Source organism: Trematomus bernacchii, unplaced genomic scaffold (assembly GCF_902827165.1).
Source record: "Trematomus bernacchii unplaced genomic scaffold, fTreBer1.1, whole genome shotgun sequence".
Lineage (NCBI taxonomy): Eukaryota > Metazoa > Chordata > Actinopteri > Perciformes > Nototheniidae > Trematomus > Trematomus bernacchii.
The window spans coordinates 336,071-359,717 of record NW_022987577.1 but is presented as its reverse complement, the minus strand read 5'-3'; the positions used below and the strand labels follow the sequence as shown (position 1 = coordinate 359,717).

Sequence of the window (23,647 nt, the reverse complement as noted above, 5' to 3'; positions counted from 1 at the left end):
CTATTCTGGTTTGCCTTTTATAATATTATTTCATTCAAGAACCCCTTGTGCGTTTAATTAACACAGCTATCTTTGATAGTTGCTACAGCAGTGAGCAGGAGAGGTGGGGCTATCGCTATTTTTTCAGGAAATATTCGTATAGAGGTGATTACACGGACTCGGTTGACCCCCCAGAGCGTTTCGTTTGCAAATCTATCCACCTTGGGACCCGTTATCGTTTGTGGGGTCAGTTTCTATCGGCCTCGTGTAAATAATAGGGCTATACGCAAGAGAAACTATGCAGATACAAGCAGTTTTCTCCTCGTGTAAACGGCGCCTTAGTGTCTCTTTCTGTAGAAAATCAAATGGTTGTTCTACTCGGTGTGATTGACAGGAGAGATGATCAGAGGGGCAGAGTTTTTACCACCATCGTTAAGACAGGGACAAAAGTATGGGTAGAGTTTCTCTTTGAAGCAGCAGCCAGTGAAGGAGTAGATCAGAGCTGGAGCATCAACATCATAAAAGGAGACCAGACCCTCCTCATAATCCACAAAGACCCCCACCTTCTCAGGCTGAGACTTCAGAGAGAGACGGACATCAGGGTCGAGAGCTTCGTACTCATTTTCATTCCTCAACCATATCACCCAGTAACCTTTCTGAGGAGACACTGTGATCTCTCCCTTCCTGTTGATCGACTCTCTGGTCACTCCTAAATCCCACTCAGTCTTCCCTTTAACCTGAACCTCGTAATAAAATCTTCCTGAAGAGAAACTCTGCTTTGCTAAGACATTAACACAAGCATCAAATCTCTCTGGATTGTCTGGGAGATTCTTCTTCACATCACCAAAGTTGACTTGTTTTCCATCATCAGACAGGATGAGATAGGGATGTGCTGTATCAGGATCAAGAGTCACCTCCACCTCATACTGCTGGACCCTCTTCAGCTCCACCTTAGAGAGCAGCTTCGTCATCTGTTTCCTGATCGTCTGCCCCAGCTGCCACACAGCTCTCTCATAAGCTATCCTCACAGTCCCCTCATATGAGGGATGGACCCTGACTTCTGTCCAGTTCTTGGTGGGTGGAGCAGCGTTCAGGGACGTGAAGCTTTGGAGGAGGTGGAGCTGGTCTTCAGAGCGTGAGAGCTGCTCCACCTCAGAGCTTCTCTTCTTCAGCTCAGAGATTTCCTGTTCCAGCTCTTTGATGAAGCCTTCAGCCTGTTCCTCTGTCTCTCTCTGCTTCTCTAGGATGGTGTCGATGAGCTCGGCCTGGCTTCTCTCAACAGACTCCTTCAGAGCGGTGAAGACCTGAACACCATCTGCTATCTCTCTGTCTGCTCCTTCCTTACTGAGCTCCACTGAGCGATTCATCTCCTGAATCTTCAGTCGTCTCTTCTGGATCATCTTCTGAATTTCAGCGTCTGTCTTCCCCAGCTCAGCCTTCTTTCCTTCATATTCTTCTTTCAGAGGAACAACATCATGTGTCTTGTGGTCTAAAACAGTGCAGAGCATGCAGACACACACCTGGTCGGTCTTACAGAACAGCTCCAGCAGTTTATCGTGCTTCACACACATCCTGCCTTCCAGGTTCTCCTCAGGGTCGATCAGCTGATGTTTCTTCAGGCCTGGCCTTGTCAGGTGAGGCTCCAGGTGAGTCTCACAGTAGGACTCCAGACACACCAGGCAGGACTTCAGGGCCTTCAGTCTGGTTCCAGTGCAGGCGTCACAGGGAACTTCTCCTGGTTTGACAACTTGTTGCTCTGAGCTGCTGCTGCTGGCTTTCTGTTGAGCTGACTGTCTGAACTGAGCAGCCATCTCAGAGATGAACGTGTTGACCTGCAGATCAGGCTTTATGTTGAATACCTTTTGACAGTTGGGACACTGACTCGGGACATTTCTATCCCAGTGTTCAGAGATGCAGGCTTTACAGAAGTTGTGTCCACATGGTGTGCTGACTGGATCAGTGAACACATCCAGACAGATGGAGCACAGAAACTGATCTTCATTCAGCAGACTGCTGGCAGCAGACATGTCTACAATCTGAGGACAAAACGTGTGAAGAAACACAACTTAATGACATATTGTCTATTTGCCATGCTATTTGAGTCCTAATACGAACGTGAAAATGTTAACAAGCACAACGTTTTATGTTAGAAATGTATAGTAAAGGTCCCCAGCACATAGAGACTGCAGGATGCTAACTTTTCAGGCAATTTGAACAATTAGCATAAGTTATGTTATTAGCAGGAATCAGCATGAATCAGCTCTATCTACCAGGGGGTTAAAGATGGCTCAAATATGCAGTTCAGATGGTGTAGACCAGGGGTCGGCAACCCCTGGCACGCGTGCCACCATTGGCACGCGGCACCGTAACCAGTGGCACACTAGGAATAAGTGGAATAAGTGTTAGGGCTGTGCGATTATGGCAAAAATCCTAATCACGATTATTTGGGTCAATAATTGATATCACGATTATTAAATACGATTATTCATTGACTTTGAAAAAATCAATTTATTGAACTTTAAAACAAATACAAATAATAATTTGAACAGTATCTTTTTAACTGTTGATTACCCTGAACGTATAATTAAACTGAAAAACCAATACAAAAATAAATAAAATAAATGATGCATTTAAATAAATATCAAAATAATAAATACCAATAAACAAGATCAACAAATATTTTGGAGCGCACTTCCACAAGCTACTAAACATATATAAATATGATAAATACAAATAAATGAGACCAAAATAAATTAGATCAAATATGTTGCAGTGCACTGTCACAACGAAGCAAAGCTAAATAATTGTCGATTATGTTGTTTTCGTAATTGTGGCAGGCCAAAATCGTAATTGCGATTAAAATACGATTAATTGCACAGCCCTAATAAGTGTGCAAAAATATTTAAATTGTATTTTCGGATCCTGAACGAGACCGCCGCTAGGGCGCGTCTCCCCGTTACCTGCAGAAGGAAGCCATGCACGCAGCGCAGCCCCGCTCTCTTTAACTCCAGGTGACTTTCTGACGCTTTCCTCCGTGGTGCAGGGCTGATCGTTTCACCACAGAGGAAAGCACAAATTGCAGTACCCATAAGGAGCTGTACAAATGCCGCAGTTTTTGCGTGGCTGTGTCTTTAGTTGAAAGCCCAGTGGCGATCTGCTCATCTCTCATCGAAATAATATGCTACAAAGGGGCGGACTGGCCATCTGTGTGTTGAACTTTCCTGTCGGCTCCCAGACCGTAGTCGAGGAGGGCAGAAGCAACAAGCTTCAGGTTCAATAACCCACTTTAGCTGAAATGACTGGAGAGAGGCGAGCTCTTCTGGGGAGGCCGTTGCATTTATTTAGCTGTTCTTCTGTTTCACAAAATACATCACAGACCTCTGTTTTTCTGCTGCCTCGTTTCACTTCCAGAAACATACACACGCTCGCTCACTCTCGCTCTACCATACACACACACACATGCACGCGCCACACCCCTCTCTCTCTCTCTTAAAGGGACAGCGATCTCATCTCACTCTGCATGACCCTAATATCAACATGTGTGTTCTGGAGAATCACAGAACGGACGATCGTCCTTATTATTATGCCGTTTAAACCAATTATTTAAATGTGTTTGTTAAATTCGGCATCATGTAAGTTGTGCTGGCAGGTCCACACACTGCTTCCCCGCAGCGAGGCTCCCCCCCCCCCCCATTGATAATTCACGATCGTCGGCACGCTGATAATTTATTTTTGTAATGGCACTTCATATCAAAAAGGTTGCCGACCCCTGGTGTAGACATAGAACAAACAAAAACTTTTTTTTTTCAGAAAAGTCACTTATTATTATAAATAAAATGTGGAAAATCATAGCAGCATTTAGTTTAAACTCTAAAAAAACACAATGTGTAAGCTTTATTCATTTTGGGGGATTTTGCCATATTTGAACAGAGGAGTGAGACCTCCTTGCTGAGCATCACTGAAGTTAATAGTTGTTAAAAAACAGTAAACGTTATCAGCTGTATAAAGGCCGTTTAAAGTTTACATTGTATTTTTGGCTGTTGCTATTAACCTAACTGACACATTGCTATAGTATAATATTATTGATATGGTGAAATGGATATATTACAGTCAGATTCTGATTTTAATCCAACTTTGACTAAGTATTTAGTGAGTCGTTATGTCTCTGATGATGAATGATTATATGATACTTTGACAAAACACTGCTTTTCAAAGACAGACAGCAGTAACTACAGAGAAGTTGAGAAAGAAAGGGTTACAAGTTAACGGCTGCTGAACAAAGTGTATAACAGTTAAATAAATTGTACAATGTAAATGTCGTGCCTTTACAGACTACACAAAGAGAGACCTCCCAAACTATCTGAGCTAGGCTAGGTAGCTGTTAGCACGCCTGGGCTAACTGCTGTTCCTGTTCTTTGTCTCGTGTTTAGTGAGTCGTTGTGTCTCTGCAGTACTCACCAGTGTTTGCAGAGGTTCTGCTGTGTTGTCGAGAAGAAGCTGCTGGATTCAGTTGTTTCTTCAGAGAAACAGAGACGCTGTCTGGACCGCAGCTCTGCTCTCACTAACTTTCACTTTCGCTTCTGTGAAGTTGAAGCTCTCCTGTTTCAGTGCTCCTCCTCTCAGTGTAGCTCTGTGAGTGAGGGTGTGTCACTCTCTGGGGAGGACCTTAACTCAGCTTTGTAACAAGAGGAGGTTTACTTTGAGTCTATTCTTCTTCTTTGCTTGAAGTAAACAGCAACCAGACAAAAACAATTACAAACAGACATGAGAAAAGAGGTCAGAGAAAGATAATAAGGAGCATTCTGTGTGTTTTGATAAATGGCAGCGCTCCCTTTACAGTCCCTCTACATTCCCACAGACCCTCTAATAACCAACTCACTGTTTCTCCTACATGTAATGTCACATTTCTACTGCTTTCCCAACTTTAATCCTGTTTCTTCCTCATAAAAATGTATAAAAGCAAAGATGGAAACCCTTTTTTCTCCGGGCCACTTTCAGGCTGCTCTTTGATTTTGAGTTTTCACAATTATTAAAGTAACATTCTTCTTTCAAATAACTTGTTTTAAGCACATTAATCAGATAGAGTATCCCTTAATCACTTTTCACTACTAAAGTGTAGATATGTGAAAGTATAGGAGATTAAGAGATTATGCATTCATGCATTCATGTCATTAGTTTCAGTATCAGACTGGTCATACAGTCATTTATAAGAAGCATGCATCAGGCTGCAGTTTGTTATAAAACCCACAGGGCTGGCATGAATTCATGGTAAATCTGTTCTTTTTTATTATATTTACTGTGCATATATCTGAGATCAAGTCCTTTAAATGCAAATTATGGACGATTAAATATTCAAGTCATGCTTGTCATTGTCTTTACACTTTGCATTATGCTAGGACTTTATCAGGTAGGACTTAAAACCGTAATAGTTTATCTTCAAAGCGTCATCTCTAGTCTTAATGGAGTCAAATCTCAGGTCCTCTTTGATTGCACAACACGTGGGTTAAAGCTCTTTGTGTTGGAAAGGCCAGCATTGACATCTAGTGGAGTAAAGTGAGAGCTGCACAACAACGTCTGCTTCCTCAGTCCCTGCAGCAGCAGGAGAGGAGAGGATGGTGAATGGACAGCTTGTTGTTGCACAGTTTAATGTTGTGTGTTCATGAAGTCCATGTCCTCTTACTTACTAAGTACATATCCTGTTTGATGTGCCGTGTATTGGCTTATTGTCATAATGCAGAGTATGAACAGCCCCCCCTTTCAGGACCCTCGTGTTGCAGCTAGTTTGTATGACTCATCTGCAAAACTGACTTTATTTATACCCACTGTTAAGAGGAAGTCAAGTTTGAAAATATCTGAAGTTGCCACATTCCTCCTGTTTTGGCTGCTTTGCACTGGTTCCCTATAACACACAGGATATCATTACAAATGCTTCTTCTTGCGTACAAATCCTTCAATGGGCAGGCGACATCTTATCTTAAATATCTCATTATCCTACTGTCCCAATAAAGCTTATAGGACATCATCATCATCATCATCATCATCAGCCCCTTATTCTTCCTTCTATAGTCTTAGACTGTCGGGGACACCTTACTTCTTTCTTCTCTCTCTCTGTACCTGTTTACTCTCATGGTTCGAATAACCCAGCTTCCCCCGAAATGTGTTTTTTGTGAATGTCTACGCCTGGATCCTGAGTTCTGGATCCTGAGTCCTGGATCCTGAGTCCTGGATCCTGAGTTCTGGATCCTGAGTCGTGGATCCTGAGTTCTGGATCCTGAGTCCTGGATCCTGAGTTCTGGATCCTGAGTCCTGGATCCTGAGTCGTGGATCCTGAGTCCTGGATCCTGAGTCCTGGATCCTGAGTTCTGGATCCTGAGTTCTGGATCCTGAGTCCCGGATCCTATCCTGCTACCATCTAATGCAGGGGTCTCAAACTCAAGGCCCGGGGTCCAAATCCGGCCCGCAACTTCATTTTATGTGGCCCCTTAAGAGCTTGCAAAGAATATAATACGTTTATTATACGGTTACATGCCACTTTACAGAAGCAGGTTGCCCATAAACTACATGTCCCAGAATGCATCTCGTTTTGTGACATGCGCACTGAAGAGACTTGCAATTACTTGCCCTGGACTTCTGCTTTCAGACGTAGTTAATTACTATTTACTAATTAATAATCAAATTCAGAGGCAATAATGTAATATAATACATTATTTTATATATATATTATATATTTATATAGTTACAACCGGCCCTTTGAGTGCAACCTTTATGCGAATGTGGCCCGCGATGAAATTGAGTTTGACACCCCTGATCTAATGTGAGATACAGGGTCCCTCGATTCAATAGAGTCAGACTGAAGCATCCTTTGTGCTCCAGTCGGTCCTCTCAGTGAACACAGAGCTACAGATCAGATGCACGCTGAAGGCTCGTTGAGCATCTCTCACTGATCCTGCTGCTATGTTACATGTTTGTTGTTTGTTTCTCATGTATTGTGTCCTGATGTTTGTCTGTTGATGTTACACATGGAGCTGCTGTGATGCAAGGAGCATTTCAGACTTGATCTGACCATTAAAGTATTATCCCATCGTATCGTATTTCTCCCATTAACTGGGGGGTGTGTTTCTACAGAAGGTCCAGTTGTGATAGACACGGTTCGCCACTGTCTCACAGCGAGTGTGTGGTTTGACAGAAGAGGCTCGAACCAGCCGGAGAATGTGGACACTCCTCTGAAGCTGAGAAACAAGCTCTGTAACTATGGGCTGTAACCCGATAACTGATCAGTGGTCAGCTCTGAACCAGCACAACGAGGCAAACTGGTGTGTTTACTTCACTGCAGTCGCATCCTATCAAGCACTGGGATTAAGAACATTTAGCTGAATGTTCACTCGTTTCAAATTCAATATGATAATCTCTCATGTGATTAAATACTCTCATATACACTCAGTGGGAAACATATTGGTCCTTTTATACTCATTTTCAACAACATATCATAGGTCTCAGATATAAAGGTGACCTGTACAAGTTCTATTGTTTGTTATTCATTTGCTTTTATCAATTAAAAGCCATGCCAATGTTTTCATTAAAAAGAGAGCTATCAAGGTGTTTGACAGAAAGCCTAATTCATACCACCACGGTACCATCCTTGAAAAACACAATTTCTTGAGTTTTGACCATTTTAAGTCTTTTAAAAGTATGTGTTTTATTTATAAATGTTTACATGGACTGCCCCCCCCCCCTGTAAGCATTGTTTTGTTTTAAAGTGTTCATCGATGTGCACTGTCCCTCTTCAAATAAACGATTAAATGAAATACTGTTAAACCGGAACAAAAACATTAATCTCATCATTAAATTAGTCTCAATGATTTATTATATGTATTATCAAGGTGTGAATTAAATAAGGCACATTCACATCATTTAAAAAAACATCCAAAACCTTAAAAATAAAACCAGTGGTACAAAAATAATTAAGGCTCGACTTCTGCAGTTTAGCGGCTTTGACATCCTTTCATGTTAAAGTGAAAAACAATGGAGTGGACACAAAATGGACGAAACACATCGAGTCTGAAGCTTCACCGAAACAAATAACATGAACTCTGAGAGGTGAACATGTGACATTATGAACAGTAACACTGACGGAGACGTTCCTGAAGAACTGCAGACGCTTCATTCAGTTGTAATGCACTGAATATCTCATGTTAAAGGACCAAACTGAAGGCTCATTAAATACTCGGGTGTAGATGAAGTGTGTGTAGGAGATGAAGTGTGTGTAGGAGATGAAGTGTGTGTAGGAGATGAAGTGTGTGTAGGAGATGAAGTGTGTGTAGGAGATGAGGTGTGTGTAGGAGATACAGGTGAGGTGTGTGTAGGAGATACAGGTGAGGTGTGTGTAGGAGAAGTGTGTGTAGGAGATGAAGTGTGTGTAGGAGATACAGGTGAGGTGTGTGTAGGAGAAGTGTGTGTAGGAGATGAAGTGTGTGTAGGAGGTACAGGTGAGGTGTGTGTAGGAGAAGTGTGTGTAGGAGATGAAGTGTGTGTAGGAGATGAAGTGTGTGTAGGAGAAGTGTGTGTAGGAGATGAAGTGTGTGTAGGAGGGTTTTCAGATGAGGTGTGTGTCGATGAGGTGTGTGTAGGAGATACAGGTGAGGTGTGTGTAGGAGAAGTGTGTGTGGGAAGGGGTTCAGATAAGGTGTGTGTAGATGAGGTGTGTGTAGGAGAAGTGTGTGTAGGAGGGTCTGTAGACGAGTTGTGTGTAAGAGGAGATTCAGAAGAGGTGTGTGCAGGAGGGGCTTCAGTAGATGAGGTGTGTGTAGATGAAGTGTCTGCAGGAGGGTTTTCAGATGAAGTGTGTGTAGGAAGAGGTTCGGATGAAGTGTGTGTAGATAAAGTGTGTGTGGGAAGGGGTTCAGATAAGGTGTGTGTAGAGGAAGTGTCTGTAGGAGATACAGGTGAGGTATGTGTAGGAGAAGTGTGTGTGGGAGGGTTTTCAGATGAAGTGTGTGTAGGAAGGGGTTCAGATGAAGTGTGTGTAGAGGAAGTGTGTGTAGAGGAAGTGTGTGTAGGAGGGTTTTCAGGTGAGGTGTGTGTAGATGAAGTGTGTGTGTAGGAGATACAGGTGAGGTGTGTGTAGGAGAAGTGTGTGTGGGAGGGTTTTCAGATGAAGTGTGTGTAGGAAGAGGTTCAGATGAAGTGTGTGTAGGAGGGGCTTTAGTAGATGAAGTGTGTGTGGGGAGGTTTCAGAAGAGTTCTCACTGACAGGTTTCTGGTGAAATAAATAAATGAATATATTTATATGAAAATAACTAAAGAAATCGGCAGCATTTTTCAAATCAAAGTAAGATTTTTATTGTAAAAAAAGGGAATTAACCCAAAAATATTTCAGTATGATTTTATAAATAATATAGTAGCATTGATGCAAAAAAATATAATGTATTTAATGGGATATAAAACATTAAAAACCAGCAGTGTGATCCTTTAACCTGAACTATATCTGAGCAGAAAACACACATTTCTGACATTCAGGAAAAGAATCTACCTCTCTGAACACACGCCACATCAACAAGGGGTCATAAATAAATTAAAAGAATCCTAATAAAAATATAAGTTGGATGTTAAACGGGGAAAAATAACAAACAAACCAACATTTGAACACTGAAAAATTCAAGTAAAACTACATGTTTTCCCACTAAAGTCTCACAGAGCTCAGCTAACGGCTGAACTCTAAAGCAAACCGTTTCCATGTCCGTTTGCATCCCTTTTACTTATTTTGTGAAGCCAAGAAAGTGCTTCAAACTCAAGAGAAGAGAAGTGGAGGACTTCACCCCGGCTGGTGGATAAGACCAACCAGATCTAATTGCATTTCTGCAGAAACTTGAAAAACCCGAATGCAGGATCAGTTACACAAACATGTTGGAATCAAATGGGTTAAAATACAGTCATAAGCATCAAAAGTCAGTGGTTTTCTACCGGAGATACAGCGACTATAAGAGGCAGCTTCATCCTCGATCCATTTTCTAAAGTCTGATCCAGAAGGTTTTCTCATGTATTTCTGATTTAAAGGGTTAAAAATAAAGTTTTTTTGCCAGGAAAAGCTTTTGCCGAGATCATTTATCTAAAAGAAATGTTGAAAACCGGGGAAAAATAAGTTTTGGAAGGTGATTCATAATTTTTTAGTTTAGGAGTTTGCTGTTGTAATACTGTTTTTGGCCTCAAGAGGTTGATAGGTGCGCTCACTACCCTACGTTCTGAATATGAAAAGGATTTATGATGTTTTAGTTTCTCCAAGTACTGGTATATATAATAGGCTATTGCAAATCAAGTTATAATACTTATTTTTGGCTAGAAATGTATTTTAATCCGCGTTAATCAGCTGGTAGTGTTGTGCAGAATCGGAGCCTCTGGTGGCCAAAGTGAGTATTACAACAAGCGCTTTAAACATTTAAAATAATGCTTTATTATTATTAAATAAAGCAATATTATCGCTATGTAATTCTTCTAAACAATAGTAATTATTAATAAAAAATAATAATATATCTTTCATTTATAATAATACGACTACATTTAATTAATAAAGCACTATTTTGATTATTTAAAGATAATTTTAAGGAGATAATCCTGGCAAATACTTTTATTTTTCACCTGTTTTTAAGTCATAAACACAGGAGAGAAAATTTTAGACCAGGATTGAAAACAAAAAAAAACTCCCATAATTTGTATTTCCTCGTTCGCCTCAGGGCTTCTGCATATCCTTTTCATTCCCAACCTCAACGACCTGACTCTCCTCCTCCATTGGTCGGGATGGAGGTGGGAGAGGAAGCCCCGCCCTCTTTTCCTGACGGACTTTGGTCGTCACATGACTCCAACTCTCCATTTAGAGGGTGGAGACTGGTGGGGTGAGAATCCTCTGTGGGGTCAGGAGAAGTGTTTGAGGTGTGTGTGGGAGGAGATTCAGATAAGGTGTGTGTTGATGAGGTGTGTGTAGATACAGTGTGTGTTGGAGATGAGGTGTGTGTAGGAGGGTTTTCTGGTGAGGTGTGTGTAGGAGATACAGATGAGGTGTGTGTAGGAGGGTTTTCTGATGAGGTGTGTGTAGATGAAGTGTGTGTAGGAGGGTTTTCTGATGAGGTGTGTGTAGATGAAGTGTGTGTAGGAGGGTTTTCTGATGAGGTGTATGTAGGAGATGTGTGTGTAGGAGGGTTTTCTGATGAGGTGTGTGTAGGAGATGTGTGAGATACAGGTGAGGTTTGTGTAGGAGATGTGTTTGTGGGAGGGGGTACAGATAAGGTGTGTGTAGATGAAGTGTGTGTAGGGGGGTTTTCAGAAGAGTTCTCACTGCTGACGCTGCAGACGTCAGTGTCCTCGGTGTGTGTGTCTTCTGTCTGGTGTCTGTCCTGTGGAGTGTGTTCAGGAGCGTTCTGAGTGTGTTCAGGAGCGTTCTGAGTGTGTTCAGGAGCGTTCAGAGTGTGTTCAGGAGCGTCAGGAGCATTCAGAGTGTGTTCAGGAGCGTTCTGAGTGTGTTCAGGAGCGTTCCGAGTGTGTTCAGGAGCGTCAGGAGCATTCAGAGTGTGTTCAGGAGCGTTCTGAGTGTGTTCAGGAGCGTTCTGAGTGTGTTCAGGAGCGTTCAGAGTGTGTTCTGAAGCGTTCTGAGTGTGTTCTGGAGTGTTCAGAGTGTGTTCAGGAGCGTTCAGAGTGTGTTCAGGAGCGTTCTGAGTGTGTTCAGGAGCGTTCAGAGTGTGTTCTGAAGCGTTCTGAGTGTGTTCTGGAGCGTTCAGAGTGTGTTCAGGAGCGTTCAGAGTGTGTTCAGGAGCGTTCTGAGTGTGTTCAGGAGCGTTCAGAGTGTGTTCTGAAGCGTTCTGAGTGTGTTCTGGAGCGTTCAGAGTGTGTTCAGGAGCGTTCAGAGTGTGTTCTGAAGCGTTCAGAGTGTGTTCTGAAGCGTTCAGAGTGTGTTCAGGAGCGTTCAGAGTGTGTTCTGGAGCGTTCAGAGTGTGTTCAGGAGCGTTCAGAGTGTGTTCTGAAGCGTTCAGAGTGTGTTCAGGAGCGTTCGGAGTGTGTTCTGAAGCGTTCAGAGTGTGTTCAGGAGCGTTCAGAGTGTGTTCTGGAGCGTTCAGAGTGTGTTCAGGAGCGTTCAGAGTGTGTTCTGAAGCGTTCTGAGTGTGTTCTGAAGCGTTCTGAGTGTGTTCAGGAGCGTTCTGAGTGTGTTCAGGAGCGTTCAGAGTGTGTTCTGGAGCGTTCTGAGTGTGTTCTGGAGCGTTCAGAGTGTGTTCTGGAGCGTTCAGAGTGTGTTCTGGAGCGTTCTGAGTGTGTTCTGAAGCGTTCTGAGTGTGTTCTGGAGCGTTCTGAGTGTGTTCTGGAGCGTTCTGAGTGTGTTCTGGAGCGTTCTGAGTGTGTTCTGGAGCGTTCTGAGTGTGTTCTGGAGCGTTCTGAGTGTGTTCTGGAGCGTTCAGAGTGTGTTCTGGAGCGTTCAGAGTGTGTTCTGGAGCGTTCAGAGTGTGTTCTGGAGCGTTCTGAGTGTGTTCAGGAGCGTTCTGAGTGTGTTCTGAAGCGTTCTGAGTGTGTTCGGGAGCGTTCAGAGTGTGTTCTGGAGCGTTCTGAGTGTGTTCTGGAGCGTTCTGAGTGTGTTCTGGAGCGTTCTGAGTGTGTTCTGAAGCGTTCTGAGTGTGTTCTGGAGCGTTCTGAGTGTGTTCTGAAGCGTTCTGAGTGTGTTCTGAAGCGTTCAGAGTGTGTTCTGGAGCGTTCAGAGTGTGTGTGTGTTCTTCTGTGTGTTCTTCTGTGTGTTCTCCTGAGTCCAGGGTGTGCCAGCGACCCAGGGGCCTCTCCCTGATCCGAGCCCCACGATCGAGGCTTTCTGAGGGGCTGCTGACCTCCAGGGTCTCCCCCCTCCTCAGCCTCCTCCTCTCCGGACTCTCCTGAGGAAGGAAAATCCAAATCAGACTATAAAACCGGGAGTAAGACAGCATCAAACGTTCAACAAAGATTGAGGAAAACACAGTGGAAAGTGCTCAACACATGTGGAAAAAGCACACATTTCTATTTTTTATATGTTATCTGGAAACATAAGGAATAAATTGTTTAAATAAGAGTTATTAGCTTCATTGGTCGGCCCCACACATGTGTTTTAACTCTGATTTTCTACCAGAAATACAGTGACGATAAGAGGCAGCTTCATTATCTAATCTCAAACTGTGTGCTTTTTAAAATTTATTTAAATTTTATTTAAATTGAATAGATTTGGATTGTGTTGAGACAAGAATAAATTAATCATGTTTATCCATTTTCTCTTTTGTATAAATGATTTAAACAGTTAGAAATAACATTTGTAACACTTTAATGTTCCTTACATTTTCTTTTTCATATAGCCAATAGAGAGGTGCAGTGACGCGTCCTAAAACCAGGAAGTGAGTCAGCATGTCACCACTTCCTGTTCCCTCGTCTCAGAGCCAATGGGATTTCTCCATAGGATTTAGGAAAATAGCCTGAAATAAGATCTGTGGTTGAGACACATTGAAGAGACGGATCACGTTTTGTTCTAGGACATTAAATCCATCAGCAGTGACCCCACTGGTGATTTCTGAAGAGTTGACGTGTCTGAAAAACTATGGTTGTTACCAAGTGGCTGAATAGGACTACAGAAGTTGTGGAGGACGTTGTACGTCATTACGCCGAACACGTAAACACTCCTCTAAGTTTGTTAGCCCTGTTCTGCTTGAGAGCAAGTACCTGCCTCCTGCAAACTGTTCAAACAAACGCTTCAACTCGTTCCATTTAGAATCTGTTTGTTTGAATATGGATCTGAAGTTGGCGTGACGTTGAAGTCGTGCTGCTGGACTCGGCTGTAGTTCCTTTATAGCATCACGTTAGCATTTTGCTTCTGGAGATTAGATTTATGATTCAAACATTATAAAAGTAGGGTAGACATGTGGAGATGATCCGGCTGAACAAAACGTGCATTCATCAAACAGGTTAGTTTTCCACAGACATTATTTTCAGCTCTTTTCCTAAATCCTCTGGAGAAATCCTGTTGCTTTTTTGTCGAGGGAACCAGCAGCTTCCTTCAGGGTTTTAGGACGCGTCACTGCACCTCTCTATATCATGCATTCCATTGTTTTGTTTTACCCGTGAAACCAGTCATGTTGGTGTGGCATGTAGTGAGTGATTACAACAGTAAAAATAAACTGAAATGTACCTGGTTGAGGTTCGGTGAACACCTGGACGATCCTTTCTTCATCTGATTCATCCTGAAACAAAGCACAGATATTAAAATGACTCCAACTCAATCTTTTTTCTAATAGTTGGATTATCTGATCTTTTAGAGCTACCTGCTGATGGACTGAGCTAGTTTCTGTCTCCGGCCGTTTGCGTGATCATGAAGACGCAGACGCTGCACGAAGGAATGAGCTGCAGAGACAACGAGAAATGAAATCCTAAATAATAATAATAACAGACTTTAAATGAAACAGTTTGGCTGGAAATGTACGGAGAGACACTTCAGATACTTCTATTAACAAGCTGGAACAAATCAGGAATTCAGTATGTTGTCAGCATTTTGGTGCAAAGCTTAAAGTAAAAGTTATTTTCTTTTGGACGTGTACAACGCTATTGATGCAATGCTGATATTAATTACCCAGAGCGCCTTTGGGCACAGAGAGGAGTTTGATTGGCTCAGCGTCGGGAGAAAGTCCGGACGCTTGCTGCAGAGCTCTCAGGATCTCCGTGTTCTGAAGGACGAAGATGTTAAAAAAGTTAGATGAAAGTTACTAACATCTTTACGAGGGCTGAAAGTGAATCACCAAATATGTTTTGTTATGAAGTTTTCTCTATTTATATCATATTAAAGTTATTAACCTAGTGTTTTGGAATGACTAAACATTCTATTGTCTGACTTTTAATAACCTCATATTATCAAAAAAACAAGAAAATGTCAATAGAACGAAGCTAAGAAGTAATAAGACAGGTTTAAGATATGAATCATACAATAGTTATATTTGATTGAATAAAAAGGCAAACAGAAAAGTCTTCAGCTTGATTGATAGGAAGTGGGAATTTCAGATATATAAAATAAGCCTATAGTGTATTTTATTAAAGGTAAAAAACACATTTTCGGCATTTGAGCTAAAAGTAAAAATGTACGATAAAAGTCTAAATATGTGAAAAAAACATGTGAAATTTATGTGAAAACATTTCATATAACTTTTTTTTTGGAATAATGCACACAGGAAAAAAACAAACATGTGATGATCTTTAAGAAAAGGATTTACAACGAGCACGACCTTAATAACAGCAGAAAAGTGCTGAAAACACTCCAATTACAAACTATTAGTAATTAAAGTCGTAAAAATACCAGAAAAATCTTCAAAAAATACCAGATTTTTTTTTAATGTCCCTACAGTGTGTGTGTGTGTGTGTGTGTGTGTGTGTGTGTGTGTGTGTGTGTGTGTGTGTATGTGTGTGTGTGTGTGTGTGTGTGTGTACAGTCACCTTGCCTCCCAGCTCGTAGGCGCATTCCAGCGCTGTCCTCTGCCTCTTGTTCTTGAGGTCCGGCGCCGCCCCCCCCCTCAGCAGCAGCTCCACCAGCGCCTGCTGCCCCCCCCGCACCGCCTCGTGCAGCGCCGTGTTCCCCTGCTGGTTCACCACGTTCACCAACGCATCGCTCTACACACACACACACACACACACACACACACACACACACACACACACACACACACACACACACACACACACACACACACACACACACACACACACACACACACACACACACACACACACACACACACACACACACACACACACACACACACACACACACACACACACACACACACACACACACACACACACACACACACAGAGAGAGAGGGTGATTTCTGGAATATGATGCAAGAGTTCTCTCAGTGTGTTTCTTTCGTCTGGTTTCTCTCCTGTGGAGTGTGTTCAGGTACGTTCAGTGTGTGTTCAGGAGCGTTCAGAGTGTGTTCAGGAGCGTTCAGAGTGTGTTCAGGTACGTTCAGTGTGTGTTCAGGAGCGTTCAGAGTGAGTTCAGGAGCGTTCAGGTGTGTTCAGTGTGTGTGTGTGTTTGTGTCTTCCGTCTGGTGTCTCTCCTGTGGAGTGTGTTCAGAGTATGTTCAGGTGCGTTTAGAGTGTGTGTGTTCCTCTGCAGATTAAGCTAGCCAACTGCAAATAACGTCTGACAATACCCGAAAAAACTTAAGAAAATTACGTCTAAAATGTGGAAAAAATGTCTGAAGACTTAATGAAAAAAGATGTGAAAGATGTATATACATAACAATCTGTGTGTACCTGTAACAAGGTGCTGGCGGTCTCCAGGTTCCCACACAGACAGGCCTGGATGAGCGGCGTGTTTCCATAGTGATCCTTCTTGTTCAGTTTGGCGTTGCACTCCAACAGGAACCTCATCACCTGAAACAGGAAGTCACGCATTTCAAAAAGACTAAAAAACAAAACACGATGAAACTGTAAACAGCTGGACATACAATGAACCAAAATATGTACGCAATAAAATATATATATTTTTGAATGCAGACAAAAATCTTATTTCTCTCTCTATGGTATTTTTTACTTGTTCAGGTAAAGGGTCTTTACATGCCATACAAATATAATGTACTATTATAATTGTTGTGTTTATTATAAATGTATTTTAAATGATCCTAATTATTATTTGTTTACATTATTTTTAATAATAATAATATTTACTATTATTTATTTTCAATTATTATAATCATTATTCTTAATTATTTATCAGGTATTTAAAATTATTATTATTATTTATTTTTAATTATTATCATTCATTATTATAATTTATTTTAAATAGTTATTATTCATTATTTTGTGATCAGAGAAAATAAAAAGGTATTAAATGCATTTCATTTTTATTGCACTGGTGTCTTTCTGCCATAAGATGGTGCCAGTGAGTGGCTGAATAAACGCAGCACACGTTTCTCAGGCCCAATCCCAAACCACTCCCTCGACCCTACCCCTCCGTGGCGGAGTGAACTCCGTCTGTAGCCACACTCGCAGCTGAATGAGGCTCCTTCCTGTCAGATGGAGGGAGTAAATACAGCGGCAAGCTTTGGGACAAACTCCCCTCTCTCCGGCAGAAACAGGAAATGCCGTAACTGTATGTAACAACGGTTTCAAATCAGCATCTCTTAGACAAAAAATGTAAATTAATAACTCAAATAAAACTCCAAACATCTTTCATTGTGTTACTTTTTTGTAAAGCTCTTTTAGTTTTAAACCTGATGTTTATAAGCTTCTTAGTTTTTGCAACAGTCTGTAAATATACACAACTTTATAATAAAATGCACACATTTACCTTTTTCTAGACTAAACACAGGTATGATCCTAAGTTAAAAAAATATGAGGTTATCATGAGGTTGTTAACATCGCAATTTATCAGTGGATGTTTGCTGGAACTACTTTTTAACAGCGTGTTTCCTGACGGACACACACAGCGTGACTCCGGTCAGGTAGAGACCGGTCTCCAGTCAGCACCGATGCAGACTCGCTGTTTGAGGGCTTGATAGCCCACTCCCCCTCCACCCCGCTCCACACTCGTTGGTTTGGAACAGCACTTAATGTGGCGGACCCTCCGCGCGAACGCGCAAACGGAGGTGTAGTGTGTAGGTGTAGTGTGTAGGGGGCGGTTTGGGATTGGGCCTCAATGTCGAGTAAAGCTGCTGCAGAGCCACTATTTCAAGCATACTACGTCATCAAGTGGCGCCGAATGCTGGGCATTTAAACAGTCCTTCGGCGCCACTCGATGATGTAGTATACTTGAAATAGTGGCTCTGCAGCAGCTCTACTCGACATTGAGAAACGGCCAGAAACTTGATACACATCAGGGCTGCTGTTGACTCACTTCTATATAACAGCCCGCTGCAGAAAGTGTATTATTACCAGGGAGCAAAGTGTGTAACACAGCACTGCCAACAGGAAACCTGCTGCTCAGGTTCTGATTCTGCATCAAAAAGCTTTAGTTTTAGGTTTAAAAAATGAAAAGAAACAATACATTTAGTAGTATAAACTTCTTTCAGTAGGGTTGATTTAATATTTATATCAGTGTCACAAGAGGGTCTGCATCCAATCCAGGATTCATTATTAGTTTTTCAAAATAACTAGAATAACTTGTAATGGTATCAACTTCTTCTAGGAGGGTACATTCAGTACTGGTCTACTTTACTCCACTGATTATTACACAGGTGTCTATTTCAAAATAAAAACCCACTCAAAAAATTCTTGGACCTTTAATTTGAACTCGTAGTAAATTGGAGCGAAATCATAAATGTTGGGATTATTATTTTTGTTGCAAATATTAAAAATAATTGAATTGAATTGAACATAAAGATTAAAGGAAATAATAATAAAGTACATTTTCATCAAGGACTCATGTCATGCATTATGTCTTTTGCAATATTTAATGTCGTTTTTTAAAGTTATTGTATATTTTGGATTGTTTGAGGAGTGTGGGACTTCAGACTTCGTGTGCACATGACAGTAAAGCCTTTGCATTTTTGAATCACGAGGCCCCTTTGACAAACTGTCGAACCCAGCATTAAAAACACGATATTTGGAGCCCTGATTTTCTGCGTCCTCCTACCTGGACGTGGCTGTTCTGGGCGGCCAGGTGTAGCGGCGTGGCGCTGTGGTTGTTTCTGGCGTTGACGTTGGCTCCGTGTCGGATCAGCAGAGCGAGCAGTGGCGCGTGTCCGTGCAGCGCAGCGACGTGAAGAGGAGAGAAGCCGTCCACGTTACAGCTGTTCACCCCCAGAGAGCCGGCCTGCAGCACAGAGAGCTGAGGACACAATCAATCAATCAATGTTTATTTATATAGCCCAATATCACACATGTTACATTTGTCTCAGTGGACTTTCCAATTTGTACAGAATATTAGTTTGACAATACGACACCCTCTGTCCTTGGACCCTCACATCAGACAGGGAAACACCCCCAAAGAAACCCCACAGTTTAAAGGGGAACATGGGAGAAACCTCAGGGAGAGCAACAGAGGAGGGATCCCTCTCCCAGGACGGACAGACGTGCAATAGATGCCGTGTGTAAATTGAAAAGATAATACATTTACAACATAGGTAGTCCAAATGCTTGGAAATGCATGTTTCTATAATAAGAACACAGAGACGAATGTTGGGGAAATATTGTCCTAGGCCCCCACCTTTGACCCAGTTTATCAGTCTGCCCTCACTGAGCTCAGGCCTGTGACCTCTGGCTGCTCTCTGTGTTTCGTCTCCCTGTTCTTGCCTGTTGGCGTCAGCTGATAGAGGTGTTATGGTTTATCTTGTTATGCAGCATGTTGATTCTTCTCTCAGAACTAGCTAAATACAGGGGTCTGGGGTAGAGATCTTCAGAATTGGTTTGGCAGCCGCTGGGTCACCTCGTGGCTCAGCTCATGTCTTGTGAATTATCTGGCCAAAGCTCCAAATAAACCATCAGTGTTTGCCATCAAAGTTCCTGCTCTCCTCGTGTCTCGTCTCCATTGCTTCAGAAAGTTTCCATCACAACGAACACAGTCACGTGAAGTCATGTGACCGCGCTGTAGTTCCTTTATAGCCCAACATTAGCCACCTTTAGCTTAGCGGTGGTGATGTGAAGTCATGTGACCGCGCTGTAGTTCCTTTATAGCCCAACATTAGCCACCTTTAGCTTAGCGGTGGTGACGTGAAGTCATGTGACCGTGCTGTAGTTCCTTTATAGCCCAACATTAGCCACCTTTAGCTTAGCGGTGGTGACGTGAAGTCATGTGACCGTGCTGTAGTTCCTTTATAGCCCAACATTAGCCACCTTTAGCTTAGCGGTGGTGATGTGAAGTCATGTGACCGTGCTGTGGTTCCTTTATAGCCCAACATTAGCCACCTTTAGCTTAGCGGTGGTGATGTGAAGTCATGTGACCGTGCTGTAGTTCCTAGGTATAGAAACACCAAATCTACGTGTTTAACTTTCAACACATCAGAGTTGGTCTCTTACCTTCTGAGTGGGAGCGCAGTTTGGACACTGACACAGCGGATGGCAAAGCAGAACCTCAGACCGAAGATCCTCTTCATCACCCTCTTCCTCATCCATCCACTCCAACAAGTAACGCACCTTGACACAAACACACGAAAACAGCAGTTATTAATGAGACCACTCTTCCAGATGTGGATGTTCAGAAGCAGAACATGCTTTAACTTCTCACCATCTCCACATCGCCGTCTGCTATGGCACGCAGCAGCTTCTCCACCTGTCAACAACACACATACACACAGTCAGATTTGTGTGCATGTAAATGGTCTGCAAAGGCTAAAATCCCAAAGTTCCCTTCAGAGGGGCTTTTTAGCTGGTTTAGCCTGAGTGTATGTGTAACCCCTCTTCAACCAGGACCTCCTGTTGTTTCTTAGATTCTGAGATAAGAAAGTCTCTATTGGCAGTTTAAAGGATCTTCCTGTAGTTTGTGGGTGTTTTACATTGTGTGATGTTGTGTTACGTTGTGTTACCTTGTGTTACTTTGTGTTACCTTGTGTTACCTTGTGTTACGTTGTGTGACGCTGTGTTACGATGTGTGACGATGTGTGACGTTGTGTTACCATGTGTGACGATGTGTTACGTTGTGTTACGTTGTGTTACGTTGTGTTACCATGTGTGACGATGTGTGACGTTGTGTTACGTTGTGTTACGTTGTGTGACGTTGTGTGACGTTGTGTTACCATGTGTGACGATGTGTTACGTTGTGTTACGTTGTGTTACGTTGTGTTACTATGTGTGACGATGTGTGACGTTGTGTTACGTTGTGTGACGTTGTGTGACGTTGTGTGACGTTGTGTTACCATGTGTGACGATGTGTGACGTTGTGTTACGTTGTGTGACGTTGTGTGACGTTGTGTGACGTTGTGTGACGTTGTGTTACCATGTGTGACGATGTGTTACGTTGTGTGACGTTGTGTGACGTTGTGTGACGTTGTGTGACGTTGTGTGACGTTGTGTTACGTTGTGTTACCTCTCGGTGTCGGACTCTCTCTCCCTCCGGTTTGACTTCAGAGTTCAGAGAGGACTCGCTGGAGGCGGAGGATCGCCGGCTGCTGCATTCTGAAGCCAGAGGAGAGCGACTGGGAGACTGAGGAGACGAGGATATATCAATACACACGAGGACATACAGATCAACACAAGTCTTTCCCCTTTTTGAAGGAACATTTAAAGAGTTTTCTATCGTCTGAGAGCTCTGCACTGGCTCCAATAACTCAAAGGATAGACTACTACTACTTTCAACTTGTAGCGCTCTAAATGAACTGAAATACAAACACCACATCTATGAGGAATGTTTTAGTTTCTTTGCTCCGCAGATCTGGAACAAACCTCCTGAGAATCTAACGTCCGACCTAACCCTGGGTTCTTTTCAATCGAAGCTGCAAACTCTGATGTGTTTCTGCCTTTGTAAAGCACTTTGAATTGCCTTTGTGTCTGAAATGTGCTACTTAAATAAAGTAGCCTTAGTAAAAACTCCATTATCCCCGTGGAGTAAAAAAAAGAAGTTCAGAGACGAATAAACTCACATCGACTCCGCTGCGCTGACTGCTCCGAGTCGACTGTAGCAACACCAGGATCTACAAGAAGAACACACACACACACACACACACACACACACACACACACACACACACACACACACACACACACACACACACACACACACACACACACACACACACACACACACACACACACACACACACACACACACACACACACACACACACACACACACACACACACACACACACACACACACACACACACACACACACACACACACACACACACACACACACACACACACACACACACACACACACACACACACACACACACACACACACACACACACACACACACATTAAAGAAACGTCAGAGCTCTGAAACATGAAAACATGTCGGATTGGATAAAGTGAACTCTCTCCGATTTCTTTTTTCCTTTGATGATCTGCAGCAGCTCGTATGAAATCTCTCTGTGGGTCAGATCCCATTTTCATCAAAGCTACACTCACGTAGCAGTTTTAAAGAGTATGTTTTCAACTTCACATACGACAAAAAAAAGTATTTATTGATTTTGAGATGACTTTAAAATGAACATGTAGTTAGTTAGCAACTTGCTGATCTTTGAGTTAAGAGGACATTAATTAAACCGTCTATTTTGTCCTCATATATGTCTGGCAGTGGCTCAGTCTGTAGGGACTTGGGATACTAAGGGCCACCGGTTCAAGTCCCCAAACAGATCTTAAAGGTCCCACATCATGGCCATTTCTACTGATCATAATTCCATTGTTGAGGTCTACTAGAATAGATTTACATTGTTCAATGTTCCAAACTCACATTGGTTTCTCACAGCATCTCTGTATAGTATGTGTATTCACTCTGTCCTAAACGGCTTGTTGGAGCTCCTGCTTGGGGAGGTATTTTCTGTGTTAGAGTTTTACTCGCAACAGGGTGTACTTTGAGGGTTTTTGACTCTGCAGACCATTTACATGCATAAAAACCTTCATAACACAAGGGGACGGGGAATAACCGGAAAAGCATGACATGGGACCTTTAATATGGAGAGTGAACTGGTACTTTCAATTTCACTGTGTGTGCTGTGCTGTGTGCATGTTCATATGGGACAGATAAAGAGGGTTTCATCCTGCATTACTAATATCTTTACATTTCTCAGGATGTATAATAACTACTGCAATACGTAACGATGTATTTCTACATTTAGGGTGATTTATTACATGACATTCACGCTGTTGATGACTTAATGACACTAAGAGGAACATTTAGTTCCCTGTTTGTCACTTGCTGACCTTGAGGTTGCACACAGTGGAAACGCCAGCATTTTGAAATGATATATTTCCAAATGTGGGGAGATTTATTACAGAATGATCCGGCTGTTGATAACTTGATGACATTAAGAAGAATGTTTAGGTCCCTGTTTAACGTGATGAGTGCATATAAATAAAACATGTATTTTGTTTGTTTATTACAGAGCGTTAGGCTGTTCCTTTATTTTATTTTGAATACCCTCATAAGTCTTTAAACCTGGGAATGAGTCAGCATGTTAGCACTTTCTGTGCCCTAGTCTGGAAGTCAATGGTTTTAGAAAGTGGTTTTGGTTGTTAGCCTGAAATAAGGTCTATGGTTAACACAAGCTAAAGAGATTTTTGTCCTACACATAAAATACGTCAGTAAATACCCCACTGCTGAACATTAGCCGCCTTTAGCTTAGCGGTGGTGACGTGAAGTCATGTGACCGTGCTGTAGTTCCTTTATAGCCCAACATTAGCCGCCTTTAGCTTAGCGGTGGTGACGTGAAGTCATGTGACCGTGCTGTAGTTCCTTTATAGCCCAACATTAGCCGCCTTTAGCTTAGCGGTGGTGACGTGAAGTCATGTGACCGTGAAGTCATGTGACCGTGCTGTAGTTCCTTTATAGCCCAACATTAGCCACCTTTAGCTTAGCGGTGGTGACGTGAAGTCATGTGACCGTGCTGTAGTTCCTTTATAGCCCAACATTAGCCGCCTTTAGCTTAGCGGTGGTGACGTGAAGTCATGTGACCGTGAAGTCATGTGACCGTGCTGTAGTTCCTTTATAGCCCAACATTAGCCACCTTTAGCTTAGCGGTGGTGACGTG

At 42.4% G+C, this 23,647-nt stretch overlaps 2 protein-coding genes across 3 annotated transcripts in view; both read right to left on the bottom strand.

Annotated features, from left to right (window-relative positions):
* Positions 1-321: 321 nt before the first annotated feature.
* Positions 322-4,602, bottom strand: LOC117479826 (E3 ubiquitin-protein ligase TRIM21-like). Of its 2 annotated transcripts, none has more exons than XM_034126916.1 (2): positions 4,438-4,602; positions 322-2,015 (listed from the first exon to the last, which is right to left on the bottom strand). In XM_034126916.1, exon 2 carries the CDS (start codon positions 2,004-2,006, stop codon positions 354-356), a length of 1,653 nt encoding a protein of 550 aa, XP_033982807.1. In that variant the 5' UTR covers positions 2,007-2,015; positions 4,438-4,602; the 3' UTR covers positions 322-353. The 2 variants fall into 2 exon arrangements, with proteins under 2 accessions (XP_033982807.1, XP_033982808.1); XM_034126917.1 differs by having other exon boundaries at positions 322-2,008; positions 4,438-4,520.
* A 4,786-nt stretch (positions 4,603-9,388) lies between these two features.
* The window catches only part of ankrd27 (ankyrin repeat domain 27 (VPS9 domain)), a 38,197-nt gene continuing 23,938 nt past the window's right edge, over positions 9,389-23,647 (bottom strand). Inside the window, exons 17-28 of the mRNA XM_034126923.1 lie at positions 21,534-21,584; positions 20,981-21,097; positions 20,183-20,227; positions 19,975-20,091; positions 18,593-18,787; positions 16,273-16,392; positions 15,448-15,621; positions 14,594-14,687; positions 14,289-14,367; positions 14,156-14,207; positions 12,734-12,878; positions 9,389-11,425 (exon numbers count right to left, since the gene is read on the bottom strand). Coding sequence (XP_033982814.1) covers positions 10,737-11,425; positions 12,734-12,878; positions 14,156-14,207; positions 14,289-14,367; positions 14,594-14,687; positions 15,448-15,621; positions 16,273-16,392; positions 18,593-18,787; positions 19,975-20,091; positions 20,183-20,227; positions 20,981-21,097; positions 21,534-21,584 — 1,878 coding nt within the window. The 3' untranslated portion in view covers positions 9,389-10,736. The remainder of the gene's footprint in view (positions 11,426-12,733; positions 12,879-14,155; positions 14,208-14,288; positions 14,368-14,593; positions 14,688-15,447; positions 15,622-16,272; positions 16,393-18,592; positions 18,788-19,974; positions 20,092-20,182; positions 20,228-20,980; positions 21,098-21,533; positions 21,585-23,647) is intronic.